We start from the raw sequence: 23,448 nt of genomic DNA on the forward strand, positions 1-23,448 counted from the left end.
CTGATGGAAACATTCGAGTTCATTTCTTTGAATCATTCCTTCTGTGACATCTGGTTTCTAGAAGCTTGTGTTACAAAATCCCATTGTGTTACCTGAGATGTCTGTGTCACAAAAAATAATTGATTCTTCAGGAGATAACAGATGATTTTTTTAAATTGTCATTTTTCTTCACTCTGAATCATGATGTTGATTGTTATTAATAGCAACTCAAAATATGACATTGCTGTGTCACTGCTTTCATCTCACATGCTAAAAAGAAATTCATAGAAAGGAAGCTATATCCTAGTGAAATAAATCCATTTTTTGATCTAAACTCTTCGAAGAAACACAGAGCAATGCCTGCTTTTACTTTTCTGCTTTGCTTGGTTCTTTCTATAGAGAGCAACTCAGACCATATAAAATCATCTCTCAAAGTCCATTTTTGAGAGGTGGCATATACTAATAAACGAAACTGTGAAAAGGGCAGGATCCTGCTACTGAAAGTTTGTCCTCTTTTTAAGTAATTAAAGTGGTCCCTGGCACAGTTTTGGCCCTGGCTTGGCTACAGTGCTCTTGAGCAATTCTCAAGAATAGTTTTAAGTTTAATATTGCTCAAGGATTTTCTGAAATGTTGTCATCCTCTTTTCGAGAGTATGAACGTGGTCAGATGGTCAGTGGCTTCACGGGCAGAGATGAGGCCTCTGCTGTGTTGGTTCACCAGCGTAGATGGACCCAGAGTCTCTTCTAGTTCACAGACTTGGGGCTCACTTCTCTGAAGTTCAGATGGTGCTGTTCTGTGAAATATCATGTATTCTGCTATTAACGACCCCTTAACGGTTAAGAGCAGGACATGCGCTCCGCAGACATGAAATCCGTGTTTTTCATATTGCTCTGAACATAAAAGGCTAATGGCACACAACATTCCTTACGGTGTTTAGACTTAATGAGTACAGAGCTAGATCCCTGCAATGCCAGTTACTTTTCATCTTCCTGATTTATGTCTTTGTGTAGTTGAGTTCATTATTATAGTAACCGTAGCTATATAGCACTAGCTATTTCACCTGAATAGTGGATAAAAAGTTCAAATTTGGTGGGTAATTCTAGTGTAACGGAGGAAGCTGATAATAGAATAATTAACAGTCCCAGAAGCAAATACGAGTAAATCCAAATCCCTGTTCATCAGAAACAGTCCACAAAAGAATATGTCTTCATTCTCCAGTCATCTTTGAGACAGCTCTTCCTGAGACACCTTGTTTTGAGAGGCTTTTTCTTAGATCATATTCAATGGCTACATGTAGATGCATAGACATTAAACTTAAGCAACTATTTTCTTCCTTAGTTAAGTAATAAAAAGTAACACTGGCATAATGTAGGATCTAATTAATACAGTCTTAGCAGAGATGCTGAAAATTAATAGTACTTTCCTTTTCCTTTCTAACCTTGGCCTTTAAATTTTTCAACTCTAGCCAAGTTTTCATGAGAGCAGATTGCAATGGTAAGAATAGACTGAATGCTTGAAGAAGAATAATTATTTTAATGTTTAAAAGGAGATAGAATTTCGATTAAATTTCCTAATACTCTGTGCATTAAATTAAGTCAAGATCAAGATTTCTTTGGTTGTCATTACACATAACAATGCTGTAGCTATTAGATAAAATTTGTCATGGTAAACAGATATGCTGGTCATAAATCCTGCCCACAGCAAATGTGGTTATTGAATTCATGCATGGAAAATTTTTGTTTTAAATCCCTGTAAAATATTACCGTGTCTGACTTTTCCATTACAAACCTAATTTTAAAGTGATGTAAAATGCACAGTACATGCTGCCTCTCATTTATTAGCCTATTAACCTTATCTTAAACATGTACTGTGAAAATTTTAAGGGCACAATTCAGAGATGCAGGTGTTTAATTGCATTTTTTTCTGTTTAAAAATGCAGCTGACTGCCAGTCACCCTTCCACTCTTAATTTCAATTCTGAGGTTATTTCTCAAATGGTACCTCAAAATACAGATTTAAAATGTTTTCATTACTACTACTACTCTGGAAAATGAGGATGCCATGCATGTGTTTATTCTTGCACCCTTTCTATTATTTGTTGTGGAGACAATACCTAACAAGCACCTAAATGTTTGTAACAGCGCTCTTACTGTGTGTTATGTTCTCAAAATATGTTTATGTCACTTAACTGTGTTGGGGCCTGGAGGTGTCAGGTAAATGAAATACAGAGCATTTACTCGGTTGTGTCTTGCTTTGTTTTCTGGTGTCACGCTTGGAAGAGATGCATTAAGATTGCTTTCTCTTCCTCCTCCTGTTTTTATCATGCAGTTTATTAAGAGCAGGGGCAGCTTGGCCATGTAATGTGTTTCAGTATTCTTTAGGCTATAAAAATTAAGGTAGCATTACAGAATAGGGAAGGCAACAAATAGTGGGCTAGGAGAGCTTGTAAGACAGAGAATCAACACAGGAAGGGAGTGATGCTGCCGAAGCTTTCGGGTCTGTAGAGATGGGTGGACAGAAATGCATCTTAGTTAGTTTTATTTTCCTAAGTCCTTCTTGCGTCATTCCCCTTCCCTGTTCATTGTCTTGTATTTATCATTGAAAACCTCCCTTGTATGTCTGAGCAGCAAAACTTGCAAATCTCCTTACCGGTTCTGTAAATTCCAAACAGATAATTTGTGAATTTGTGCTTTCTTCCTTGTTGCTCTTTGTGCTTGAATAAAGCGCATATGCAACTGAAAAGTGGCATTTGTATTCATTTTTACATCCCTCTTTTAAAAACTTTCCTTTGCAGTGATGCCGTAATTATTGTTGAAGAGTGGTAATTAGTACATGTGTTTTGTTTTTTGTTTTGTTTTTTCCCTAATAAGCTGCTTCTTATTGGGGAGCATTCTTTAGTGTTGTAGTTTGAAGGTTAACTGTTTTACTTGCTGGTTTGAATGTGTGAAAAATACACCTGATTTCTTCCTTTCCCTTGCATCTCTGCGTTAGATCCCCCTTTTCATAACCCAGGGGCACTATGGACAGTGTAGGTGGTTTGTGTTCCACATTTTCCAAGATAAAGAATGCATAATGAAATATTACATAAAAGCAAAGGGAGTGTATTAAATTTTGACATGTCTTCTTTTATTCCCCAGAGTTGTTTCCAGACCTTAACGTGAAGTGTGTCTCATGAGAACCTTTTGGAATGTCAGATCATCACTAGTCAGGGGAAGAGGCACAAAGTGTTGCTCCTGGGAGAGAGAGACAGAGACATGTAGTTCTCCAAGAGCAGCTCTAGAAGTTGCCATGATATTAAATCCTTTATGTTTTTTCAGGTGTTTGGGTTCTGTAGCTTACTCTGATGTGACACTTTTTCAGCAAACCGTGAAACTTGCTACCAAAAATGCAAAGTGAGACCTGAAAGTTGAAGCTGCATTGTAAATGAAAACAACTCTGAAATATTTCAAACCTCATCGAATTTAGAGAATAAAAAGTCCACAAAGAGTTTTTTTTTTTGTTTGTAGAAGGCCTCTTTAAAGAGCTTTTCACAATATTTTTCCTAAGCAGTTTTCTGCCTCTCACGTTTTTAGCCTTAAAACCCCTCACTTCTTATTTGCGATATTTTTTTATCTTCTTGTGCTAGGAACATGATTAAATAGAAAAGCTGTCTCTTTCAGCTCGCAGTTTATAACAGTCATTCCCATATGAACTGCCAAGTGGACTTGAACCCACCTTCTGTCTCAAGCAAAAACTCGGATCTCTCAAGAATCTGGCAGTGATCACAGCTGAAGTGGAAAGTGTGAAAAACTTTACAGTGGGGCACGATTTCCTGTTGCATTATCACGTCCAATTTCCTAAGTATTGGGAATGAAGTCTAACACAGGGTTTTTTGTTTTTTTTTTTGTCCAGTATATTTCAAACAGGAAAAACTACAGAGGAGGTAAAATAGAGGATTCTTGGGGGGATATCATATGGAAGCAGTGGGAGTACATTCAAATGTTGTCATGTCGTATTTCCCTAACTTAGTTTTAGTTCCTCCTTTTCTACAATTATTCTGTAATATTTCATATTTTGAGTTTTCTCCCTGTCTCTTGCCTTCCCATCTTTTTCCTCTTTCTAGGGGAAAAGAACTAAAGAAAAAAAATAGTCAAAGTTAATGAGAAGGATGTACCAAATCTAAAAAAATTATACAATTCAGGGTAGGTTTATAAGATAGGATACAATTCAGGATAGGAGAAAACAGGACCTCTCTAATATATTCTTTTCCATGGCTAATATGTGTGAACAACCCGAGCGACTGTTATGTTCCTGGAAGGAATGTGAAGGCCATATTTTCAGACTTCTTAGAATATTTCTCTTTTTTTAAAAGAAATATGAAGAAAAATACCTTTTTTTTCTCTTGAAATGAATATAAGATTCATCACAATTTCTTACTCATAAGCTAACCATGAACACAATAAACTAGATAACTTAAAGGCAGATTGATTGAGTACTGAAGTTACAGGTATTTTAGAAGTCTTCAGGAGTATAACACCGATTACAAGCAAATACTCAATTTTTAGTTCTGTGATGATTTAGGAATGGTAGGTGCTTACTTTTCTAAGGTAGTGTTTGTGAATCAGTGCTGGTTGTTACTACTTTTTTTTTTTTTTTCTCCCTCTTTTCTAGTTTTTAAGAAACTTAATACTTATTGTACTAGGGCAGTCTTATTTTAAATACTGTGAAGTGATTTATGGCCTAAAAAAATCAGTGCCATCATCTTTTCAAGTATGAAATGGCCTGAATAATACCTTTAAGATGGAGGAATTTTCCCATAGTTCTTTACTTCATTGGAGTGATAATTATTTGTTATAAAGACAGCCCTGTAAAAAAACAGCAGTAGCTGTTCCTATGAAGAGTCACCGTGAATGGCTGGTAGAAACCAAAAGAGCGTGAGGAGAGAAGCAGCAGAAAGAAAATATTGACTGGATCATTTAGTATCTGATGCAATTAAAGTAAGGATGCCTCCATACTACGTGCAACAACAGCACTAGGAAAAATAATCCAAAAAAACATCAGCAGTAAAGCCTTGTGTTTGATAGTCTCTGCAGATAGCCTAAATTCAGTGCAATATAAATTATTTATTTTTATATTTTGCTGGGAGAACTACGTGCAGTCTCTTTGTGTGTAAATATGATGATGATGATAGCAAAATATTTTTATAGTTATGGTTTGTTAGAATTAAGACTTTTACTTCTGTAATTGAAATGGGAAGTTCATCTACTCCTCAGATTACTTGAGGGGAGGCAGCCAGTCTAGACAGAACATCATTCCTTTTGGTTTTAATCATTTACATCCCAGTAAACTCCCCTCACAGAGTTCTGTTTTTGCAGGCTCAGAAGGATTTACAAGGATTATAAAGATCCTAAATGAAGCCACTGCACATGTAATCAAACAATGAACTGGACTGAGTTGTCTGTGCTCCCAAAATAGCAGCTCCTAAGCTTCCAACGACTAACTGGAGCTTTGTTTGCTAAAGAGAGGGCTTAGGTGTTCATCCACGATGGATGGCTATTTCCATAAGTCTGCCTTTTTATTATACAATGTTAGTGGTGAGAGTTTGTATTCTGTTTTGAGCAATCCAAGGAGAAGAGCAAGGAGGGAGCAATGTTTGTAGTACAATCTACTTTTTCTGTTTTGATCTTATCTGTTTAGTCACAGTTTTGACAGTCTGCTGTTTCTTTCAAGTTATGTTTGCTAATAAAATAAAAAGTGTGGAGCTATATTTGTATGTTCTGCTAGGCCTTGATGTTTATGCATGGGCTACAAACTTCTTTCCTTTGGTTCATACATATTTGAATTTATTTTCAGGTTTTTTTTTTTGTTTTTTTTTTTTTTTTTTTTTTAAGGGAAAGACAAATAATTTAATACCTGTCTTAAGCAATCGTTTTAATAAGTCTGATTCCCCAAACCATTCTCCTTCTGCGGTAAATCAAAGTGATATTCCATTGTATAAGCTGACAACATATAAATAGTAACTATATTCCTCCAGCACATTGGTTGTATTGCTACAATTGAAACAATATTTCACATGCTGTACCTCATTGATGCCAGGATACATTTTAGAAAGAATTTTGAAACTGCTAAATTCCTTGCCATAACAGTATCTGCTCTGAATATTTGAGTGATAAAAATTAGAAAAACCCACCAAATTTTAAAAAATATTTTCAGGTTATGATGGTTGTCTTGCCTTTTGCCTTTTAGGAATTAAAAGCATGAGTCAGTTCTACAAAATTTTTCACTTCTCTAACACTTTACTTTTAATCGTGTTTTAAAAGTAAAACTTAATTGGAAATGAAAAAAACCCACCTTTTAGGTAATTTGAATGTAGAAATAATCTTATTTGGAGAATGAAACAGCACTTCACATTGTTTTTACATAAAGCTATGTGTATCAAAAAAGTAGCATCTATAAAACTACGGTCAGAAGAAATCCATGCCAGACCATTAATATAAAATGCAAAATATTAGAAGGCATGGTCTTCAGAAGATGGGAGAACTAATAATGGGCTTTTGTTCGAGATGCAGATGTCAGCTGTGGGTGCCTTGAATTGTCAATAATAATGTTAAACACAGGGTAGAATATCAGCCTGAGCTTACTCTTTATTCTTCTCTCAAAATCATTAAAGTGAAGACAGTTGTGACATATGTTCCGCTATGGCTCAATAAGTGAAGACGTGTGTGGAACGTATATGTGTGTATGTGCTGAATTATTCATGTCTAAGATACTGCTCTGGGGGAGCAAATGGAGCGTGCTTTGCTGGCAGGTAGGCTTTGAACCATATCTCGTGGAGGAAGAGAATAAATATTCTCTGTTTATCCCAGACCAAGCTAGTTATCAGCTGTGTACACAGGCCCAGGCATTTTTTTTCTATAGCTGCATTGGGAAAAGCTAGATAAATATCGGATTCTAAGAGAAAGTACTTTTATGGGATTTAGCACCCACATACCACATTTTGTTACCTGTACTGCATCCATCTAGGTAAAGGACTTGCCATGTAATGCTCACTGGATTTACTGAGCTGTAGCCACAAGGTCAACCTTAGAGGCAGGGGAAGGGAGACTTAAACCTGGAGGGTGATGGTAGCTCCTCGGGGTACCTTTCTCCTGGCAGAGAGAGAGGGGACTGAGGCAGGGTGTGCAGCAGAAACCCTGTTATCCTGTTACAATTCCTGACATCTTCCTGTGTTTAATGACCTGGGATTTGAGTTGCTCACCAGTCCTTGTAGCTGTATCAGCATGAAGGTGTGACTTGAACATGGAGATTTCTCTGAACCAGATGGAGAGCAGGATGTGTGACAGGAGAACAGCCTGATGCTTGACCAAATTCAGGCTCTTGGCACCGATCTGAAGGAATTTTATTGGAACTGTGATTTTTGGTGGCGTTTTTTTGTGGTTTTTTTTTTTTTTTTGTTTTGTTGTTGTTTTGGGGTTTTTTTTTGAGGGAGGGGGACATGGTGGTTGTTTTGTGTGGGTAGTTTTTGTTTTGTTTGGGGTTGTTTTTTTTTTCTTTAGCTCCTTTCAGCAAATAAATTTCCTTCCTCTACCCCCTCAAGACAATGGGTATTAAATGAGCTGCAGACCCTGTTTTTTAGTACTTTTAAACATGTATTTATTTTTGTGATACACTAGGTTCTTGTGTGACTTACTTTATATGGGTTCTGTTGAGAAGTTAATTTGAAATAATGTAAGCTTAAACTTAGAACTGTTCGGTCCTGGTTAAATTTCAAAGCTCAGTAGAAATCTCATTCTATGTTTTGAGTATGTGTGGAGGATTGTGTTTAACATTGATGTGATATTTTCAAGTGTCACATCTAGTGTAAGCCCACTTCATGCTGTGACCTCTTAGTACTATGCGCCAAGTTTCAACAGGTGAAGAGAATTCAGTTGCCTGAGGAAGAAGTGTTGATTCAACAGATGACTCTTCTCTTGAAGCTTATCTAAACGGTATTTTGCTTTAGGATGTATTTTAATTACAGTGAGGGGGAAGTGTAACTTTCTAGCATAGATAGGAAACACATGCTACTTGTTAATTTTGTTTTACCCTTTGCTAACAAACTTATTTTAGGTTAAAAATGTCTAGAACAGGAATTATAATGTAATATACTCCAATAACTGCTGTTAGGCAGTGGTGATCTTCATCCTTCTCAGACAAATAAAAACTTATATATCGAAATAAAATCTCAAACATCTGAATGCTTAAATGAATAAGCCATCAATGTTGTGTACAAATGTACTAGTATTTGATGCCTGGATTTAGATTATACATGCATCAAAGTCTTGGTTTTGGACAACTTTTAAATGTGTGCTTTATATACTAAATAATATCTTCCTGGTTTTGTCACGGTCTGAGAATAACTTATTGCAGCCTATATTACCCATCTACTTATTTGCTAAAAGCTGGGATTTTACCACTTGAAGGTTTTGGATCTGTTTGGGATAAAATACATTGTATATTAGCAACATTTTTTGTAATTGTGGCAAGTGTCTAATAACAAACAAAAAGCCCTCCTCCTCCAGTATTGCTTTTGTTCAGTATGTCCCTGATTTAAATTCAGTGTTATGTTAATTTTCTTATTGCTAATGTCCTGTGCTTTTGTGAGAATGAAATGCTACTTTACTTCTTGGCTTACTTGGCTGATGAAGAAGTTGCTCGGCAGCATTGTCTGTGTTTTCCCATCTCATATAATCTTATGTCAACCTAGCTCTGACCTTTATATGACGGAACTTAGTGGTAATACACCCTCCTGCTTAACAAGCTTTGAAATAAAAATATATGATTGGCAGAGCTGCAGGAAATAATTAGTTCCACATAGATGGGAGAAGTGAAAGGATTATTTAGGGGAAAAGAAAGTCATTCAGCCAGTTTATGGTGCATATGAAGTTGTCTCAGCTTTTAATTTAACTATTAAGGGATTGAAATAAATTTAAGTCATTATACAAAAGCATTTTTGAATGCATCGCTGTAAAGAAGCTCTCTAAATAACTTATTAGAAGCTCAAATATTTGAAACATTAATTAATTCGTTTGCTTTTTCAGACCTACTCATAAAATGTGGCTGAGTGGAAAAGCTGCTGTAGGGAAGAGAGCTGAAACATACCTAGAGAACAGTTCATGGTGTTCTTTGAAATACTAAAAAATATGTATACACATTTCCCAGGAGAGAATTCTTCAATCAGTTCTTCAATCAGTTGTTACAAAGGTCAAGATGTGTTTTCTATGTTTAGATAAACAAACCAGGAGAAGCTCAATCACTGTATAGATGAGTTCTCAAGTATGCCGTACATGGGAGAAGAAGGAAAGAAAGCACGATTCTCCAAAATTTTGTCTGTGGCACTTAAAAATCTGTAGATCATGCAGCTGTGTTCTGCAACAAATGAGTAAAGAGGCAGCCACTCTCCTGCTTCTCAGATTTTTCCATACTCTAATTTTCCATTCATTTGAATGACTCTTTACTAATAACACCTTCATGTATGAAAGGAAGGCAATGCTGAAGGCAAAGTTAACAACCAGAAAGGCTCTCATCTTTTTCTCAAGCATGGATCAATGATCAGAGATTAGGAGACATTTCACCAATGCTGTTGCTGGCTTTGTGCAGGATGTGCTTCCCCCCGCAGCTGATGGTGGCTGTGCTGCCTCTCCTTGTATAGATTCAAGCCGAGTCCTGAAGGAAAGTGGTTGTGAATTACATGTGGTATGGGAGCAATGCATAGTTCTTAAAGCTGTTGCAATGAACAATTGAGGTCTATTGATAGAGGTCTAGTAAGGATCTAGTGCTAGGAAAGAAATGTAAGAGAAACTTAATGCCCCTTTTGGGAGTATGAAATGCAGAAGATTCTGGTGAAAGCCAGGGTGAATTTGGAAAGAACTTGATTAAATTCATGTTGGTCTAAAATTGGCATTCCATTTTTGTCCTAATTAAGATATCTGTTCAGATACTATGCATTCTATCTCTTACATTCTATGCCTCATCAGAATGTAATTTTGCCATATATTTCCTTTGCATTCTTTCAAATTGACCAGTTCTGATTCTCTTCAATGCACATTAGAGTGGGGCTTTTTTTCCTTTTAGATTCTCTTTCCATTTCTCTTCTAGCTGTGTTTAGTACAGGAGATATGAGGTTCGTGGTTCTCTTGCTCATCTGTACTGCTGCTATTGATGATTCGAGTCCCATGTCTTCCAGTTTCCTGTGCTCATTGCTTTCAACTTTTGAAAAATGTTGGTTTTGTAAGCCAAATCTCTGGGCTTATTCTCTGTGGACCATGAAGGGGATGTTTTTCTAAGAATTATTTTGTCGTATGAATGGGGTGGCAAAATGAGGGGTGATCTCATGTAAATAACTGTCAGTGTTGTTTTGTACTTGTAACAATGCAAATCTGAGTTTTGTGCCTTATTGCTATGCAAGTGGCATGTCTGACTGAAGCTAACCTTGGAGTTTATAAGTTGTCTGTTGCTTATGTTCTCTTAGTGATATCCACAGTGTGTTCTCTTCACAATATAGTGCTCAAAAATATAATAAACTTGGTTACGAGCAATTATTAATCTGAGAAATGCACATTTTGAACACTCATACTGATCTGGTGCAATACACCAAATGTATAAAGAGCAATGTAAAGCTGCTGCTTTATTTCAGATCTTGAAAGGTCAGACTAGGCTATGGAGACTGAGAGGGGCCTTTACTACCTCAGTCACCTGTGTGACTGAGCCATCACATATCTTGAGGGTTTTTGCAGCCACTGTTTATTGGCACATTTGCTAAGTGCAGCTATATTTTTCTCTTTTCTGTGACAGAAAAGTGAACATTTGCATAATTAATGCTTCTTTCAAGGCATCAATATAGTACATTTAAAGCAATGAGTTTCCCTAACTGTGTAAATCCCATTGTTGTGTTGTCATTAAAAGTACTGTGAACAAAATAAGCTAAATGACTTCAGAGGAAAACTATGTGGTAAAGTATGTAGCTGCTATATCCAAAGCTGTAATTAGGGTATATTTAAATTATTTTTCTCAACTTTAAAGGTATTTAGGTATTTAACTGGCATGTGCTTGAATACATATTATAGGTTTTTATCTTTCTACGAACTTTGATTTGATTAAACATCTCACAGCCTGAGACAAATGTTTGAAAACCAAGCATTTGACAAAAACATGTAGTGATTTGATAATATTTTTATCTGTATGATACTTAATATTGTGTAAGCGAAACTTGGACTGTGTAAATAATTTGGTGTTTGGTTTTAATACTGTTTTTTTTTTTTTTTTTTTTCTTTTTAATTTGGCAGGGACAGCCTGTTGGAGACTGTGATTTTAATGTTCGACTTGCATGTATAGAGAAAGAAATTATATTTCCACGACATGAAAAGATGAAAAACGGTCTTATTGACAAAGCGCAGGAACCATTCAGTGTTCGAAATAAACCATTTTTTGACATCTACGCTTCAAGAAAGGTAAGCTTGATTTCAGTTGTTTATGTTGCAGTGCTGAAGCAAAGCAGTGTTGGGTGTAGGTTTTCCCTCAGCTTTTTTACCTTCCAGTGAGTTCCTCTACTAACCGAGTGTTCAGGAATGCTTGGGGGGCGATTGGCAGTTTGGGACACTCTAAAAAGTGTTTTTAGGTTACCTATTCCTTCCGAATTACTATTTTCCCATATTTAAAACCTGTACTTTGGCAAAATCTAATTCTTTAGATTTACAATGTTGAATGATGATATAGAAGTTAATAGCTTTAGATTTGAAATGTCTCTGAGCTCAAGGGAATGTCTGAGAGCTATGTTGTTTACACTATCCTCCTTCATAGGTAAGAATATAATGTTCTTTTTACTTCCAGTCCCCATTTGGCCATAGTATAAGAATCATGAATTGTGCTTGAACTCCCACTTCTTGTTCAGCTGTGATTACTAAAGCCTATTCTAGTTAATGTCTCCACATTTTACTTATTACAGTTCTGCCCTAGGTCTTCTGAAGTAATGCATATAACTTGCAAATATATATATGAGTTCCTATCTTTCTTTGTGCACTCTTGTCTTCAGTATAGACATATCCTAACATTCTGTAAAATAATTTTATTCTCTTCTGTGAATTAAATGGTTCCTGGATAATACTTTCTTCTAGAGGAACCCATTTTTCTCAGCAGTGCTGTTAAAAGTAGTCCCTTATCAGCGCAGAGCAATGAACATCAAATTGTTGGCTTCCATTTGCTTTTGTCATTTTCCTTGGTCCTGTAGCAGGTAATGAATCTTGCCTCAAGAGGAGCAGTAATGGTATTTTGGCTAACCAAGAGTAGCTGAAAAGTAAAGAGATAAGGCATCAGCTGGGCTACCTGGCAGAGAGTAGCTGGTTTTGGAAAGTTTAAGTCACAAGCAATTCTAGAAGAAGTTTGTGTGGATAAAGCACTATAAATGCTTTGATCACTCCTTTACATTTCTGTTGTTGCATTTTTGCATTGTCTATTTAAGACCAAGATCATAAATTTAAAGTTAATTTAGTGGGGGTGAGGGAGAAAGGCAATCACCGGCAATCCACAGGAACCTGTATCTGTTGCTTTAATAAACTGCACTGTTTAAGTAGCTAATCATAAATCTCTCACTGAATGCGACCAGCTCCCTCAGTGTGGCCATGCTAGTTCGTGAGCACAATTAGACTGAAGGTGCAGTGCACTATTAGTGCATCAGGAATCGTGCTTATTCAATATATTGAATGCGATAGGATTGATAGTGGCAAATTGTCTAGGGCACATCATTTTGAGCTTGAAATTAAAGAAAACTGGACCAAAAGGAACATGTCTTAAGAATGGTTTCTTACATAAATTTATAGTTTCTTGAAGCATTCGGACATTCCAGGCTATTTAACCTCATTTAAAAATCATAGGGAGAACATGGTTGGAAGTATTAATAGAAAAGTTTCTAGATAAAACATATCTGGAAAAAAATCTCATGCTAGTTAAACCTAGTTGCCAGCACGTGACTATTGAAATGATCCTCTGCTTCCCAAAACCTAGGAAATTAAAATTATGCTCAATGGTTTTCTTGAGTAAAGGAGATTTCTGGATTGTCTATGTGCATTCCGGTGTATTGGATTTAAAGAGTTCTGACTTCCGCGTTTAAATTCAACAATGAAATGCGTGCTATTTACTGATCTTTCTCTGCCTTTCTCAAAGCTCTGAGCATAAACTCTGTAAGGCATTGACTCTCTTATTGCCCAGCAGTAAAGCGTCAAAGATGTTGTTGAAGGGAAAAAATTATACATGGATAGTATGTGTTTCATAATGGACTTATTAGTGTCTAAAGCAATTATACTTGGACAATATTTTTTTTTATTTTGTCCTTATCTTTGCCACCAGTTTTGATTAACTTGCAAATTATGGAATGAAGCAGTTATCTGGCCAATTTTCTTCATTTTTGTGAAGGATATTCCTGTATGCAGCAGTTGGAGATACAGAAAGCAGGAGGGGTAGAGTTACTGGCAATGCAGAGCAAATAGCAAGTGCTATTTTTCTCTCAGTTTAATAATTTCAAACATTTATGATTTGTCTATTCTGTGCATGTATAATTAGATCAATTTGAGTAGGAAAATAAAGCAAGTAAGAGTAGTACCCTGGGTTTTATCAAACTATATGTTTTGAGAGATGATTTTTTTTGTCAGTTAACTTTTCTCCTTGTTACAGTGAGTAAAACTCAGTGGCTGGTTTGCCCTACAGTTAAATAGCACATTTTCTTTCTGTGAGAGTTCTCTTTCCTCTGAGAGTTTTGCTACTTTTTTATGAGCAACGAATATACCCTTGAAACAGATATAGTGGTGACTTACACAGTTTTAGAGAGCAAACATCTTGAGTTAAAAGGATCTATATACTTTTAATTTATTGTGGTATTTGAGTTTGGCGTGGGTTTTTTGATGGTTTTGGTGGGTTTTAGTTTTTTTAATTCGGGGTTTTTGGGTGTTTTTTTGGTTTTTGGGGGTTTTTTAAGTGGCAATCAGGGCAGACTAAAACTTTCTACATTTTGGGTTTGAAATAACCGTAGGTTTTAAAATTATCTTTTTCTACAATGTGTGTTGTAGGTTTTAAACAATCTTTGTTCTCATTTAAAGTCATTTATTTAGTTCATTATGCTACTGTTGTAACAGAAAACTTCTTATGAGGCTTTAAATCTCATCATTGATTTCAATAAGTGAGAAGTTTTATGTCTATAGAATTGTTTGTATGCTCTATGGAAAGTGTGAGGAGTTTTAGGTAGTACTACCAGTGCTGATGTGGAGTTTTACTGAAGGCAATATTGGCAAACGTTGAAGAGAAATCATTATAGATTCAAAATATTTCAAATCTGTATCTGCTCAAAAGAATTGTATATGTAAAAATATATTCTCAAAAGAGTAATATGTAGACTAAGAATTATTGTTGCTCTTGTTTACCTCAGAAATACTTTTTTTGTTTCATTACTTCAGAGAACTTCATGAGTGTGGTTCCTATAACACTTCCGCAGGATAATGAAACAGGGATTACATCTTAATATTCATCACAACTTTGTGAACAGAACTTTTCATTATATGTGGTCAGAATAGACTATTATTTTGAAACATTGCCCTATTCTAAAAGATGACTATTTAAAAATAGTATTGCTTTGCCCAAAAGATCTTTTCCCTATGTTTATTCAGTCATCTCTGCAACTATAGCAACAAATGTACTCATAGAGATGAATACCTCATTAGTATAGCTGAAAGAGCATGCTGGGTTTCTTTTGCATCAATGGCAAATGTCTTGACAGGGTTTACCAACTCTGTGTACAGCACAGCAAGTTCTACACGGAGACAAGGAATTCCTTCTAGCTTCTAAGTCTGCTTATATTCATATTGACTCAGCATATCCATTAATCACCAGAGATGGTGGCAGCTGAATGGATGCTGAAGGACTGGCAAATGGGACCTGCTTAGATAAATCTTTTCTTTATGTTTAATTAGCCATTTTTCTTGTACTTCTTCAAGAACAGCGGGATCCTTTCATCTTTAGAAAGGATCTGACAGAATCCTTCCTTTCTTGACCAGAGGTCCTTAAAGTTTTACATCTTTGAGTGGTCTCAGAAACGCTGTGAGCTTTCCTAAGCATGAATTTCTTCCCTACCTTCAGTTCTTGTATATTTCACTGACAGAAGATGTAGCTTCTTGGGTTCCCCCCACTCCTCCGGCTTGTTATTTTCAAACAAAGATCGATGGACGTAGCAGTCTTTGGCCACAGATGAGGTGGATCTTTGACTGCATTAGCATATTCAAGACTGAAAAAGTTGAAAACCCATACCACTGGTCAGAATATGTTTTCATCAGAATTCTTGGAGCATATCTTAGAGATTTTTTGAAGCATAGCTGGGTTTTGCTTAGGGTCAAGAAAAGAATCAAGTGTACTTCTGAATTACCGCAGCTGGAACCACATATCACATCTTATTTTTGTTTTGAGAAACTTCAGTTCCTGAAGTATGTTCCCAAGATGTAGTTTGAACCCCACAAAAGTAAGTATTATAGTCACAATACTTACAATCCCTTCACAGCCTTCCTCCGTCATGCCTTGCTATAAGCCGAATTAAGACATAGTGTTCCAAATTGAAAGCCGTTGTTTGCCATTCTTCTTATTAATGATGGCACGTGTCAGTAAATGTGTTAGCTTGGGTGGATTGTAGAAAGATTACTCAAAAAGGCCAGGAGTCTCAGTATTATATTTAATAGCAGAATGAATGGCTAAACTTTTAATTATACCAGGAAAAACTGATGTCCACATAGGTGTAGTTATTTTCAGTGAAAATGTGGAAGTAATTGCCTGAAACAGCAATAAACTTTGTACTGTGTTATATAATATGTCCAATAATGAAATTGTTAGAGTTATGGATTTGGAACTTTAATATCAGAGTACTGGCTGGGTTTTTTTCTAATCTGAAAAGCAATTTACTGTGAAATGAAGTGCACTTTCAAAGTGTAGTTATGAAGTATGGCAGCATTTATAGTTGTGCCTTGACATTTGTTGTTGGTACTAGATTTTGGAAATAAGGGCTATATCTTTATAATGTTATATCTTTCTAATGTTCTTTCCTGAATGTTATTTTAAGATGTTTTGATGGACTTTTGTATGTTTTTCGTAAGACAGTGTTGGTGGTAAGAAGAAGAAAAAGAAAGGGACAGTCACTGGGGGACAGGTTGTATATTCTTGGAATCTCTAGAAATGTTACCTTGTTGAACTTCGATATTGATGGAGAAAGTGGTATTGCTAAGTTTATCTGCCTCTATAATCAAAGAATCATTAAACACATTTTAGTGTTAGTTGGGAACACATTTACTTTGTGAGTGATTTTGCCATTTAATGGCAAGTTCTTTTAGAAAGATAGTTTCAAGTAATATTGAATCTTTGCTGTTTGTCATTACACTTACGTAGTCACTTTTGTTGCATAGCTTGCTTTCTTTTTGTATACTAGTGTGCATCAGAATGTGAGGACATGACATGGTCAAATCTGTCAGCTCGCCCACCCATCATGTAAGTAAGTATAGGGGGAGTCTGTGGACGAAGCTGGTTTTTAGGCTTCCTTGATGCTAAAGTATTGAAGACCAGTGAGGTTAATGTTTTATGCAGCATATTCTTAGCCTTGGAGCCATAGCCTTTTATTTATACAAATATTTCAGCATTTTCAACAAGGATGTTATCTTCATTATGTTAAAGGGGAACTACAGGTACATAGAAGTAATTAAACTCTTGGAAATGATGTAAGTCTTGGCTTTCATTGCCTAAACCAACCCACAGTTCTTTTGTAAGGCTTTTTTGTTTGTGCAGTCCCAGCCCGGATGTCATCACTAAAGCCTATTGTCTAGTGAAAATGCTGTCTAGCATAAGTAGGAAAAAAGTTCCTTTCTGTGCAGTCCATGGTCCCGTGGAGACTTGTGCCCATCACTCTCGATGGAACAATAGGGCTAAAGGTTAAACAATGATACAGGTCAAATGAACAACCTTTTTCAAATGTTAGCACGCTGTATGTCAATGACTTGTCAGTTCTTAGACTATTATCTGGGTTTAAAATGACAGCTTGTCCTAGAGGGATTAGAATGAAGATGAGTAATCTCTGCTAGAAGATTGAATGGTCTAGGATCTTGAAAGTTTTCAGTCAAATCTGTGAAGTGGCAGATGGCTCATTTTGTTCTCCTGGTTTATTTGACATTTGGATTTTTATTTTTAAGTTTTTTTAACTGCTTTTGTTGTAGTTAGGAGAGGTGGAATGTTTAAAAGTTTGTAGCAATAAGTGCATAGCTACTGTTGAGGTGGTTTGCTTTGGAAAATTAAGTGGCTGTGGACCTCTGATGATGAAGCAGATTGTGTAAGCACATGACTTGCTGATGCTGGTGTGAAGTAATTTGCGGGCAGATGAGGCAGCTGTAAGCTAGTATTTGTATGGCCTGAAAAAATGAACCCTGTTAAAAGGCAGAATATGTGGACACAGCTTATCCATGTCTGTCAAGAGAGGTGTTAACCCATTACTGAATGTAAATGACCACAGACTCCTGTCTTATGTCGCCAAGTAGCCTACAGACAAAAATGTGGAGAGGTTTGCAGTCATGGGACAGAAGATGAAAGAATGTAATGGCAGCAATGGTGGCAACATAAGTGTCGAATAATCTCTATTTATTGAGATTTTGAATTCTGCACCTCGGTTGAGAGGGAATGTTACCATCTGGAGGGCTTCTAATGCCAAAAAGACTTGTTTCCTCTATTTTTTTGTTTTTATTTTCTATGCCTTAAGGAGTAGCTTAATCTGCTCACCTTTCAATCCTGCATTTCCTGACCCAGAGTTGGCAGTCACTCTTCGGTGTCTGGCCTACAACATAGTCCTCACTCCATCTGTTCTCTTCCAGGTTTTTGGCCTGTATATCGTCTCATCTCCTTTTAATTATCTTCTAATCCATCTCGCCTCTACCATTTTGTTTCTGTTTGCTTTTATTTCTTCGTATGTTTCTTCCTCACTTTGTCCTATTTCATCTCCCCAAAAATGGAAATTAAAATGTTGTAAAAGCAGCATTGCCTTATTCCACCCTTAGATGTTTTTGTGCTGGTGGTTATCTTCACTCATATCTTCTTTTTGGAGTGCTTTTATTTCTGTAGATGCAAATAATGGCTGACCTAGTGAACAAGTAGTGAAAAAGAAGCTGGAAATATGTTACTTTATGCTTGTATTGGAATTTGAAATCTTCACTTGGTAGTAGTCTTCTATCCCAGCATATAGTACTTCAGCCTGACTTTTCAAAATGATATTACTATGTAAATTTTAAAGGTAAGGACAGCCAACCAGACCAAGTGGAAGCTTTGAAATTGTGAAATGAAACAGATGACCAAACTGTCTCTTTTGAGCTGAATGTAGAGTACTACCACTTACAGTTCAGTGCATGAACTGAGGCTCTTTCATGCAGTCAGCTGCAGCACTGGAATGACATGGATACCGTTGGGTAAACATAATTTCTGACAGTGGGAGGATGAGGGTAGCAGGGACTTTGTAGGCTGCACGGGTGTCCAGCTGCCTCTGGGTGTTTCTTTGCTTTCTGTGGGGCAGGGAGGCTGCAGTTATTTGATTAGATTTATACCAAAAAGATTTTTCTCTTGTACTAGGGGAAAGAAATGAGTGAGCTATGGATAACTTTTCAGCCTCCTTGCTCTTGATGGTGTCACTTGAGGAGACCTGTTCATGAAGAAGAATCTGTGTTCATTTCCTAGTGTTAACAAAAGAGGATTAGGCTACTTGCGTTTGATTATTATTATTTGTGATGTTGAAGGTCAAGTATAATATTTCAGCGCAGTATAATTTTGGCTAAGAAAATAAGTAATTTTTTTTTTTGCTTTTGGTTTAAGAAATTATTCATGCATTAGTTACATCTCACATTTTTTGGAAAATGATCTACTGAAGTTAAGTTAAAACAAACAGTCTCAAATATTTCCATGAAGGATTATTTTCGTAACTGGTGGCCCATGTTAGATATTGCTAGTGGTACAAATTAAATTAGCATAGAATAATTCAGATGCGGAACATATAATTAAATTCTAACTTGCCAAACTCTAGTGTGGGAAAGAAACAATGAAACTATTACAAAAATAAAGGCATATTTATGAAGCCTTATACTTGGTGCACATTGTAAGTTTAACGTCAGAACAGTACATAATCAGTTTAGCTTTTAACATTTTAACATTAACTTCGAACATTGTAACATTTCTTTAAATTATTTCTTCTGTGTTTTGTGCAATGCAAATAATATAAATTTCCAAGTAGGAAAAACATCTTTAACAGTGATTTCTACTTTCAGTTTTGTGGTATATTACAAAAACAGAGAAAAGCAAATCTGTTTGGTCCTAATTACCAGTTGATATCCCAGTATGGTCAGTTGAATTGGTGTATTTGATATCTTCTGAATTAGTTAGAGGACACAGCTGTGGTGACTAAGTGGGTCACTCCATTCATTAATTGAGGGCCAACTGTTTAATATTGTCCGCTGTGCCACTTCACAGCCTGTCGCTTTCCAAACTGCCTCCTGGCAATACAGCTCTGCAGGGAAGCCATCAGCCTTCTTGTATTGGAATGATATTCAAGAGACATGTGCCTAATTTGGGTAAAATGAATAAAAGCACAAAGAAAATTGTGAAGATGGGAGTGAAATTTAAAGCAATTTATTATGATACAAGATTATAGGACATTCGTGCTAGCTCTTTCTTTTCTTTTGATATGCCCAATTTTGAGAAAGAAAAAAAAAAAACCAACCCACAACAAAACAGCAAAAAAACCCCAAACCCGTACAAAATTAATATTTTTCTTTAAAGTCGAGGAACAATAAAACCTTAGTATTTTACTTTTATGGCCGTACAGTGGCAAGTTTTAATTTCAACTTTTTTGCAAATAAAATCCTCAAGGGCCATTGCGTAGCAAAAGAATCAGATGTTTTTAAACACCCAGAATATAATGTTATATCTTAATTTTTGAGTTAAAATCTCTGCATCTGTGCCTGGTGGAATACATTAGCCCAGTTTGAATCAGGCATTGCAACAGTAAATGTATGAAGACTATATTCTTGAATATTGTTTTATGTCTTCTTGAATTATTGTATATACAGTTTTGTCTTTGTTGATGAGTCTTAGTGAAAGTGCTTAATAAAACATCCTTAATTATCTTACTTAATTAAAACAGGCATGTCCAAGTTCTTGTCAAACAGAGAACAGATTATGTTGTAGCAGTTTATACAGGGGCTGGATAACAGATAAACTCTATCAAGTTTGCAATGTTGGAAGACCATTTAGAAAACAAATTAAAATATACTCAGCCCCATTGAACTCAGTGTCATTTGACAACAGAAGAACTTTTCAATGTTGTAATTGATCAAACCCAGATTTATTAGGGAACTTCTCAACATCATTGGGAGAACCTTGCTCGTTTGAGGACATTGGGTAACAGGCTTTACTGAGTATCTGCCATCCATTCAGGAATGTCACAGATTGTAGATAATTTGTAAATAGGTCAAAGAGTTTGCTAGTGGCACCTATTAAACCTCCTCCAGCTCCACCAGAACTCTAGACTGAGGCAGCTGTGCTCTCTACAAGGTAGGGTAACATGGGGCAAGTGGTGTGGACAAAATTCCAATCCCTAAAAGAAAAAACTGAAGGTACCTTGCAGGTTGAAATAGGGAACTGGCAAGAACGCAGTAAATTCAACAGCCAAGCTTTGAAGTATATTGCTGTGTTTCTTCATCAGGCAAAATAAATATGAAATATTATTACTGTTTGACAGTGGCATTCCCTCACAGCCTCAAGGAATCCATGTTTCTCCCATTTTGAAGCTATCACAAAAGTCAATTAAAGTTTCCTGAAGCAGCCTATTTCTCTTACTTGAAAGAAGCATTTGAAAACATCATAGTTAATTGATGGCAATTTCTCAATTGCGTTTTTGAGAAGAAATTGACAGTGAGAAACGCCTAATGCTTATTTTGAATTCAGGAATGCAGATGTGTTGTCAAATTAAGCATTAACACACATAGCACTCATCTTATTCTTGGGTATTGTTTTGAATATATTATGTACGTGACCTTTGGAGTTGTTCACTCAGAACCAGCAAACTGGTGATAGCTGAGTGGGACTCTTCCTGCAGCGTGCTCTACATTTTTCTAAAAATGTCTCTATCCAAATAGTTAAGGGACACGGCGTGTAGCTGGTGTTAATAGCAGCTTTCAACAGTGCAGTTAATGAATTAGCTGCAAAACCAAAAAGAGATTATGAAAGTTAAATAAAAAAACCTTCAGACTTTATTCCCCACCTCCTCCGCAATGTATTTTATTGTTCAGTACAGTATTTTTTTCCCTTATGGCTGGGTAATGAAGCCAAGCTAGTGCAGTTCTTCCACTTTCTCACTACCAGAAGTTGCATCCCATCGCAGACTGCAGCAGCTTCCAACTAATCATATATCAGTAAATGGCTTTTCTTTAAATCTTTCAGAGAGGTAGTGAAAAAGATTTAAGAAGTAGGTTTAAGAAGATAATATATATGATTTCTCTTGCTTTATGTTCTCTGTGAAAAAGACAGACTATAACACTCCCTCGTGAAACTGACAATAGTTCTAGTAGGAGCTGGGAAAGCTCTGAGAGTCCAGTGTGAGAATTAACTTGTTTTTTTCAGAGGTGCCTCAAGCATGATGCGTAGCAGGGATGAATCTCTTTGGCTTGCTTGCTTGGAGGTGTTGCTTGTTCCCCATCATGTGAATATAATATTGCCTTCCTCTCCTGGAAAGAATACATAGACTCTGGAAAAGACTTCTCAGTACAATTGCTCTTCTGAAAGGCAGTCAATGAAGAGTAGTGTCATTAGTTAAAATGCCAATGCCCAGACCTGGTAGTTTGGGTCCTTGGCTGTCATCGGCAAATGCTTGAGGAAGAAATTGTACAGTAATTACGGTTCTTTGAAATTATGATGCTATTTATGGTCTGTGGCCTACTAGCATCAAGTCTTCAGAATACTTGGCTTTTACATCAAGACATCAAGGAGCCTGTGAGCCCTGCACGTCACGCTCTTAGAAAACAGAACACTTGAAGCTGAAGTACAGACCGCAAGTTACGCTGGTGGCAGCCTGAAGCTGCAGCCTTTCAGCTTCATCCACTTAGAATGTAAGAGAGCCATCAAATGAGATCATATCTCTAATACATCTGAGAGGGCTGTTGTAACTGTGATAGCTGTGAGGTAAATAAAGGTTTCTTTCAATGCTCCTGCTGAGTTTCTAACTAGTTTTAGACCAGAGGAAAGTACACAGGTGCCGGAGCAAACCCAGGTAGAATTAGGTCACCTTCCTTTCTCTCTGTGCATGCACCTGTCTGTTGCCACTTCATGTTATTTCAGCCCTGCTGCTCCCGCTGTTATTAGTGCAGAGCTTGTGGAGGTTCAGTGGAGGTGCCCAGGTGAGCTTTAGGGATAGCAGGTGAGTTCCTGTCCTGCTGCAAGAGCTGTGGATGGGCTGTACATGGGAGCGGTGAACCCTGGTAAAGCTGACCACCTGCAAAGCGCTGCGAAATACTAGAACATGAACCCACTGCAGAAAGATTTCTTCTTGCCAGTATCTGTAATTAGAACAAGTGGAGACTGTCAATAAACATTTTCTGGTGGAATATGAATTTCAGGCTCATTGTCTTCTAACTGTTTTGCTACATGAGCCATTAGTTAGGGCCATATGTACTTGAATACAATTAGTGATTCTTTAAAGGGTAAAGCAGCGTATTCTGTACAGGAATGCTTGCTAAACATGATGGAGTGTAGAGAAAAAGCTACGCATGTTCCTCTAGCAAAAGAGTTTTTGTTACTAGAGGCTGGTCAATCTGTAAAGTAAATTCAGTATTACTAAACACGCCTTTGGTCAAGCTTTAAAATGAGAAAAGCCTACCTTACATGCCTACTTTTTTGGGCTATGAATTTCCTATCTTTAGCAGGTCTTTTTGTACTGGATTCTGGTCTAGTGTGTTTAAATTTATTAGGGTAGCTCCCTTACGGAATTCTTAAAATGTACTCCAGTGACCAGTTGTATCCACTGTGCTTTTGTTGTGGCTGTTGGCTATTCCTAAACCTAACAGATGGCACTCGCTTAAACTGACAAGCTGTGGGATAGCCGAGCATTACTAATAAAACCTATCACATGTTAAACTTGACCTGACATTAATCAAGTTTTGAATGCTACAAATGATTCATGGATAATAATTAGTCTCTTGATCATATTAGTGAACATCAGTCTCACATTGCTGCCATTATCTGCTTTCATTCTTAGAGGGAACAAATCCATTGTGGTAATTAGGTGTTTTTAATGTCTTTTGAGCCAAAATGTTCTGTATGATTAACTTGGCAGAGAGGTTATTTTTAGTCTTTCAGTATGATTGATTTCGGAGCTTCTAGTAAATTAACAAACTGAAAGGTTTTCCATAA

At 36.6% G+C, this 23,448-nt stretch overlaps 1 protein-coding gene across 3 annotated transcripts in view; it reads left to right on the top strand.

Annotated features, from left to right (window-relative positions):
- RNGTT (RNA guanylyltransferase and 5'-phosphatase) overlaps positions 1 to 23,448 on the top strand; it is a 192,325-nt gene that overhangs the window by 59,583 nt on the left and 109,294 nt on the right. For all 3 annotated transcript variants that reach the window (XM_030491162.1, XM_030491164.1, XM_030491163.1), the window contains exon 11: positions 11,283 to 11,447. In XM_030491162.1, the coding sequence (XP_030347022.1) occupies positions 11,283 to 11,447 (165 nt within the window). The remainder of the gene's footprint in view (positions 1 to 11,282; positions 11,448 to 23,448) is intronic.

This window comes from Strigops habroptila, chromosome 6 (assembly GCF_004027225.2).
Source record: "Strigops habroptila isolate Jane chromosome 6, bStrHab1.2.pri, whole genome shotgun sequence".
In the NCBI taxonomy this organism is placed as follows: domain Eukaryota; kingdom Metazoa; phylum Chordata; class Aves; order Psittaciformes; family Psittacidae; genus Strigops; species Strigops habroptila.